The sequence below is a fragment of the Etheostoma spectabile genome, chromosome 8 (genome assembly GCF_008692095.1).
Source record: "Etheostoma spectabile isolate EspeVRDwgs_2016 chromosome 8, UIUC_Espe_1.0, whole genome shotgun sequence".
In the NCBI taxonomy this organism is placed as follows: domain Eukaryota; kingdom Metazoa; phylum Chordata; class Actinopteri; order Perciformes; family Percidae; genus Etheostoma; species Etheostoma spectabile.
The window spans coordinates 529,702-537,705 of NC_045740.1; the positions used below are offsets into that span (position 1 = coordinate 529,702).

Sequence of the window (8,004 nt, forward strand, 5' to 3'; positions counted from 1 at the left end):
TTTAAAAATAAAAATCTGCCTGCCTCTGTGTATACTTATCCCCCCTGTATTTTCAGGAATAACATTAATTTACAATACATTATTCATTCACAAAGAATGATGTGAATGATATGGTAAATTTGTAATTATTTGTGTTCACCTGCAGCTCTTTAATTTTTTATTATGTTTTATTATTCTCCGATTTTGCTTTATGGTCACACACTTTTTTTTTCAGATGTGAGTTGAATCAGCTGTTGCATCAGAACTCTTTATGTACAAAAACAGATTCAGTTTATGTTAAAGTGTCAAAATTTGAAGTGGAATTGAGCGGTGATTTTTGTGCAGCGTGGATGCGGTCCTGCATCCACATATGCATGCAGATGTTGTGTGCTTACACCAAGGTTATAATAGTTTCAATTATCTTAATCAGTTTTAACTATGATAGGATGATAACCCTGATGCACACTGAAAGGTGACGATAGATGTAGCCTAGACGCTGAGTGGTCTTGTGCACTAGGCCCAACGTCCCACTTACAGGGGAAAGAACTTTCAGCTCTCTCACACCTGCGTCACAATTCACTTTCCTCTCTATCTGTGACTCTCCTCTTCCTATCATTCTCTCCGTCTGTAGGGGATGGCAGGGGCTGATAGCCCAGGGATGTCACTCCAGTATTCTCATCATCGATCCAAAGACGTCTCAGACCATCCAGGTGTTGGAGAGGCACAAAGCTAACGTGGTCAAGGTGAGTTCTCTCAGTAAGCTTTCTTTCATCTGTTAAATTGTTTGTATCTTCATTGTAGGGCTTGTGACCATCACCGACGATTATTTTCATTTTTGGTTATGCTTTTGGGTATTTTCTGAACCCAACTCTGTCTATTAAATGTCAACAACTTGTTAAAAAATGCCCATCACATTTCCCCACAGCCCAAGTGATCTCTAACCATCAAAAGCCCAAAGGACTCTCAAAGAAACAAGAAAAGCAAATCTTCCAATTTGAGAACTTGGAAACAGCAAATGTTTAGTTTTTAAATGTTTGGAAGAATTAATCCATTGAAGTGAAATTGACTAACCAATAGATGAGGAATAGTTGCAGCTCTCTTCCATAGGCTGAGAAATAGAATTTGATATCTAAGTAAAGTAAAGCCTGACCAATAAAGGATTTTTAAGGCCAATACCAAAATATTTGGTTATATAAAAATCTCATACTCCGATATACTGTGTATTGGCATATATATATATATATATATATATATATATATATATATATACATATATTAAAAAAAAAATCCAGAAACGCGTAACAAAACATAAACAAATTTCCCTTTGTAGGTATTTATGAGTTCTCACTACCTTATTATGATGATAATTTGTTTTATTGTCACAACAGAACAGAGGAACATCAAAACATATTAAAGTGCTAATGACTAAAATGTATAAAAATACAAACCTAAGATATGAAAGTTAAAGTCCTTTGAACAAAAACACATTAACAACAAAATAATCAGTGTTGCCAACAGCCGGTTTGTAGACCGCCCTCTGGTGGACAAACTATTCAACGCCTACACTCATAACATGGTTGACCGTCCATTTTTGTTTTAATTTTGGATTATTCATTTATCAGAATCATTTATTTGTCATTACAAATGATTCTAATGAATGAATATATTTAAAAAAAAAAAAAAAGAGCCTAATATCGGCCCGCCCATACTGTATGTCAGTCTGGCTCTAATCTAAAGCTGTAAACACAACAAACAGTTCGGTCTACTTAATGTGAAAAGAATATGTTGGGTTAGGAAACTGTTTTGGGACACTTGCTTCCCTTCTTTTTTCTATTTTGTTCTTTCCCAATCTGTTCATTGAATACCTGATTATTGAAAACAAAAACATGCATCTTACCTGTTGCACTTACAGCGAAGTGAAGAATGCTTTGTAAGGCAAGGCAAGGCAAGGCAGCTTTATTTGCATAGCACATTTCAGCAACAAGGCAATTCAAAGTGCTTTACACAAAATCAGTTAACAGAATAAAACACAAGTAAAACAGTTAAAAATCACAAGCATTAAAAACCGGTTAAAACACATGAATAGACAGTTAAAAACAAAGAGGAACATAAAAACACAGAATAAAAGTTACAGTGCAGCATAAGAAATTTAAAGAAATGATTAGTCATTTAAAGAAAGGCAGCATCAAATAGAAAGGTCTTCAGCTTGATTTAAAAGAACTGAGAGTAGCAGCGGATCTACAGGTTCTGGGAGTTATTCCAGTATGAGGAGCATAGAAACTGGAAGCTGCTTCACCCGTTTAGTTCTGACTGGGGACAGAAAGCAGACCTGTCCCCGATGACCTGGAGGTCTGGGGGGGTCATAGTGTAGTAGCAGATCAGCAAATATTTTGGACCTAAACCGTTAAGTGATTTAAAACTAGCAAGAGTACTTTGAAATCTAATTCTTTGAGACACAGGAAGCCAGTGTAAAGACTTCAGAACGGAGTGAGTGATCCAGTCTCTTGGTCTTAGTGAGGACTCGAGCAGCAGCGTTCTGAATCAGCTGCAGCGTGCTGATTGATTTTTTAGGGAGACCTGTAAAGACCCCGTTACAGTAGTAAGTCTACTGAAGGTAAAGGCCTGGACAAGGTTTCCAAATCTGTTGACACATAATTTAACCCTGATATATTCTTAAGGTGATAGTAGGCTGACTTTGTAATTGTCTTAATGTGGCTGTTAAAGTTCAGGTCTGAGTCCATGACTACACCAAGATTTCTGGCTTTGTCTGTTGTTTTAACATTTGTTGTTGAAGCTGAGCGCACAGATTTAATCGTTCCTCTCTTGCTCCAAAAACAACCACCTCAGTTTTTCCTTCTTATTCGAAAAGTCTGGCACATCCAGCCGTTAATTTGTTCGATGCACTTAGTCAGTTTTTGTAAGCTTCATATATCCCCAGTGCACTTACTAGATGTCATCCTGTTGGTCTTCTACATACAGTGGCTTGCATAAGTTTACACACCCATGCTAAAGTTGATTATAAAGAGGAATAAAAAACATCTTTGGGAAATTGATCCTGATGCCTTAATTCAAAAACATTTGGAAAATCCAACCTTTTAAGGACACAAATTTTCTTTGTGAATGAATGTATTGTAAATAAATAGATGTTCTTCCTTAAAATACAGGGGACATAAGTATACACACCCCTATGATAAATTCATATAGAGGCAGACACATTTTTATTATTAAAGGCCAGTTATTTCATGGATCCAGATACTATGCATCCTGACAAAGTTCCCTTGACTTTCGGAATTAAAATAACCCCCACACATCCTTCACCATACCTAGAGATAGGCATGGGGAACTTTCCATAAAATCATCTCTCAATGCAGATCAAACCAGCTATTAAGCTAACTGACTTATAACTCTATGTATAGTGAAGGGTATGTGATGATGATGATGGGGGGGGGGGGGGGGGGGGGGGGGGGGGGTCAAAGGCCAAGGGAGCGTCATCAGGATGCATAGTATCTGATCATGAAATAACTGGTCTTTAAAAATAAAAATGTGCCTGCCTCTATGGGAATTTAACATTGGCTGTGTATACTTATGCCCCCTATATTTTCAGGAAGACCATTTACTAATTTACAATACATTATTCATTCACAAAGAAAATTGTTGTCCTTACGAGGTTTTATTTTCCTAAATCTTTTGAATTAAGGCATTAAGATCAATTTCCAAAATATGTTTTTTTCTTCTTCTTTTTAATCAGCTTTAGCATGGGTGTGTAAACTTATGCAAGCCACTGTATATGCCTGCTTATTGCAGAATGTGGGCTAACAATACGCTAAACACCTGCTGATGGATAAATGTGTGACCACCCAGTATTAATGTTAGCACTGTGTAACCTAGTTCAGTTTCGTCTCTCTCTAGCAGACACATTCAGCTCTGCTTCACTGTGGAAAGCAACACTGATAAAGGTTGCTGCTGTGTTGATGGATAGTCCTATTGTGTGTGCGTTTGTGTGTTTTATAGGAGGGTAAATAATGGGCAATAAATTCTACGGTGATTATCAGTGTCTGCGCTCAATCCCAGACCCTCATTACTCACTCCAAAGCATGCTTTAATCTTGTAAAGCGCCAGCAGCAGCCCATTCCTCACCACCCATCCCAACACGAGAAAGCTTGCTGAATAAAAAAAAAAGAAAAGAAAAGAAGTTGCCAAAGTAAAGAGCATGTCTATTCAGGAACAAATGCACAGACATAATCAATTATTTAAACGCCAAGTTGTTCACACAGTCATTTGTCTTTTTAGGTATAGAGCCTTTCAATCTTGTGTGTTTCCTATAGGGTCTGCATTTTCCTTCAGTTTTCTGGATCTTTCTGACCGAAATAATATGGACTGTAGTGATTGGTTAAAACCTGTAAACGCACTAATACACAACGGGACCTGGTCTAGGTAGATGATTGATGGGGAGGATTGTGTAGGCACATTCATCATCTTCTATTTCAGATGGCAAAATGTGGAAGCCCTGCAATGTTTCCATAGGGACTCCCAGTCACTCATCAGAATCAGAATCAGCTTTATTTGCCAGGTATGAGGACACATATGAGGAATTTTACTTTGGACCATCGTTGCAAAGGATGCTGGGATAAATAGTATTATGTTATTATATTAGAATATGAACAGTATGAACAGCTCTGGAATAGGGAATGAGAATGATGAATAAATAACAAATAATAAGTGAGATATGAGAATGATAAGTAAATAGTAAATCAATAATAAGTGAGATATGAGAATGATGAATAAATACTAAATAAGTGGAATAATAAGTGGAACCAGTAAGCAGGTGCTGTTTCGAGACAGTGTTGCTGGGTGATTGCACAGAATTGAACCTGACACTGTGAGTAAGAAGTCAGCTGTTCATCAGAGTGATGGCTTGTGGGTAGAAACTGTTCCTGAGTCTGTTGGTTTTGGCGCACAGTGCTCTGTAGCGCCTACCAGAGGGGAGAAGCTGGAACAGGTTGTGATGCAGTCATGTTTTCTGCCCGTTTCCTGACTCGGGAAGAGTCTAAGTCATGAACGGAGGGCAGGTTGGCACCGATGATCTTTTCGGCTCATGCATATGTTTTGTGTTTGGTAGGTGAAATGGTCCAGGGAAAACTATTACCACAACGTGAGCTCTCCCTACTGTCTGCGGCTGGCTTCTGGAGATGCCTCAGGCAAGATCATAGTGTGGGATGTGGTCAGCGGCACCGTCCATTGTGAGATCCAGGAGCACTCCAAACCTATCCAGGGTAAGAGATCTTTGTAGAAACTAGGATTGATTCTTTGTCCATCAGTTTTGTGCAGGAAGTTGATATCACCCTGGCCGAGCAATGCCAAGGAGAAATTTGTTTTCATTAAGATGCCATTGTCATCATTCTCTATCTTTTCTCTTGGCACTTACTACACCTCCATGCTCTTCATTCCCACATTCTCCTCTCTGTCTCACTCTGCTCTTTCTCTGCCAGACATGGAGTGGTTGTGGAATCAGGATGCGTCTCATGATCTGCTGTTAGCCATCCACCCTCCCAACTACATTGTTCTGTGGAACGGAGACACAGGCACCAAGCTATGGAAGAAGAGCTACGCTGAGAACATCCTCTCCTTTTCTTTTGACCCCTTTGACCCCTCCAACATGGCATGTAGGTGCACAAAACACTGTCCAAAAGAAATCTGACTCAGCTTTAGTTTATTCACTTCACTTTCACTTTTTCAATTTCTAGCCCACGTATACACGTCATGTCTTTGTATTTTAGCTGAAGGTCTTATATTTATGATTCATCGAGCTCGCGCTTATCAGAGAGACTACGCCACCTCTAGAGAGATGCATGGCATTCAGTTACGCAAACCGTTGGTAACATCTCAAACATCTTCACTTGTTTTGGATAAAGCAGAGATAGATGGAAATTGATAGTTTTTCATGTGACGATACAAAGTACAATACTGAGAGCTGAAAAAAAAAAAATCTTTCTTGGCAGTGCTGACCAGTGAAGGAATAGTCTTCATCACAGACTTTTCCCACTCCAAACCACCGGGCAGTGCTGGCAAAAAGGTCTACATTGCCAGCCCCCATGCAAGCCCCGCCCACACCAAACCTGCCCCCGCCACTGCCCCGGTCCCTACTGGCGCCAAGAAGGCCCTCAACAAGGTCAAAGTGCTCATCACCAATGAAAAACCCACGTAAGTTTTAATGTTTTAACCAAAGTTTATTTTAGATAGATAGTGAAATAAAAAATAAAAAGGTAGCCCAATACCGTGCCATTTTTTGGAAAAAGCTCTCAACAGTTTGGGTCAGCCAGTCCGCATCTTGGTTCGTTGAAATGCCAAATAATACTCTCTGTAACTTGAGTTGCTCCTCTCCCCTTTTCAGCAAGTTAACTGCCCTGTTGAAAGTGAATCGTGACAGTGTGTCTGTTGATAGAGGGATCTATCTGAAATGATGTTCCTGTAAGAGGATGAGATAACAGGCTCCAATATGTGAGATTTAGGGTTGGGCGGTAATACGGTATTTTAAAAATAGCAGCTGTATCAGTTTCAATACGTCATTAAAAAAATGCAATGCACTTGTTTAGGAGACAAGGATTAAATATTAAACATAAAGTTTCAATGCTTAAAAATGCTTATGTGTGGTTGTCATCGAGAGAGAGAGAGAGAGAGAGAGAGAGAGAGAGAGAGAGAGAGAGAGAGAGAGAGAGAGAGAGAGAGAGAGAGAGAGAGAGAGAGAGAGAGAGAGAGAGAGAGAGAGAGAGAGAGAGAGAGTCGCCCACCAAGTGACCTGGTCTCGAAGAAGACTTCTGCAGTTTTTCAGCATTTATAAGAAGAGAGATGTGTTTCAGTATTAGTAGTTTGACGGTATCCAAATTTGGATACCACCCAACTCTAGTGAGAATAATAATGGAATTTGGATCATATTTTAATTTTGCGCTTGCTCTTGTTTTTCTTTTCCAACTATCAACCGTCATGATTTGAGAATAATTTGATCAAGTTTAAATTTAGCTTTTTTGAGGTCATATCAATTAAGTTTAGGTCTGGCAATAAATCAAGGCAAATAAATCAAACACATCCCTTTAATACCCCAACTCACAAATAAGTAGTGACTTACCTCATTTGTGTGCCATTAAGTGACAAACTTGTGAATTTTGTAACACGATACTTTTTCTTTTAAAGTGACAAAGGCTTGTTTGATGTGCAGCTTCCTGCTTGAGCGGCCGCGGCTGTCGAACATGCTTATTTATAGCAGCGGCACCCAGGCCTCTCTGTCCACCTTCTCAACCAGCTCTAATTACAAACACTCCATTAATCTTCATTTTCGTTTTTGTCTCTCGTCGTGTCAGTTTCAGTCTTTGTGTCTTCATGTGACACGTTGTTCGTTCACCTTTCACGCGTTGTGTAATTGCTCTGGAAAATGCTGTATTCCATCAGTCAGTCACTGCCTCTTGTCTGTAGGTCAGATTTTGGTGTTTATCAGTGTTACAGTATCTCTCCTCTCTGGCTCTGTCTGCCTGTGGTTGATAGATGGGGGATTTAAACAGGACTCTGTAATCAGAAACATCTTGAGTACAGTACTATATAATGCACATTAATGTCTCATCAGGCATCCATTAATCTAGTTGTTAGCCAGCACAGATTTGGTCCTTTTATCCCCATTAATAGACGTTGGCTTTCCAGACAATCATGCCTGTTGTCCATACACAAACACACATGGACACACTCATTTATTTATTTTTCAGCAGAAATGTAATATACATTATGTACTGTATGTTCTAAAAAGTGGGATGTCCATGTCTTTTTTTCATTATAAAGCAGGTTGAGGTAATGTAGTATAAATACTAGGTATGCAGACATATTTGCACCCGGCTACAGAAAACGCCACATGTAATATTAAATGAAGTTAACTGCTCACTCAATACAGTAACGTGAGCTGTTTAAATTAGCTTGATATATGGTTAAACATAATTTGCTCTTAGGAGTGTATCGCTGTGTGTATTTTATCCAAAGCAAATC

General features: G+C 39.0%; 1 protein-coding gene across 1 annotated transcript in view; it reads left to right on the forward strand.

Moving 5' to 3' along the window:
- Nucleotides 1-8,004, forward strand: part of wdr11 (WD repeat domain 11) — a 56,106-nt gene that overhangs the window by 1,451 nt on the left and 46,651 nt on the right. The window contains exons 2-5 of the mRNA XM_032523654.1: nt 611-722; nt 5,099-5,252; nt 5,469-5,642; nt 5,979-6,180. Coding sequence (XP_032379545.1) covers nt 611-722; nt 5,099-5,252; nt 5,469-5,642; nt 5,979-6,180 — 642 coding nt within the window. The remainder of the gene's footprint in view (nt 1-610; nt 723-5,098; nt 5,253-5,468; nt 5,643-5,978; nt 6,181-8,004) is intronic.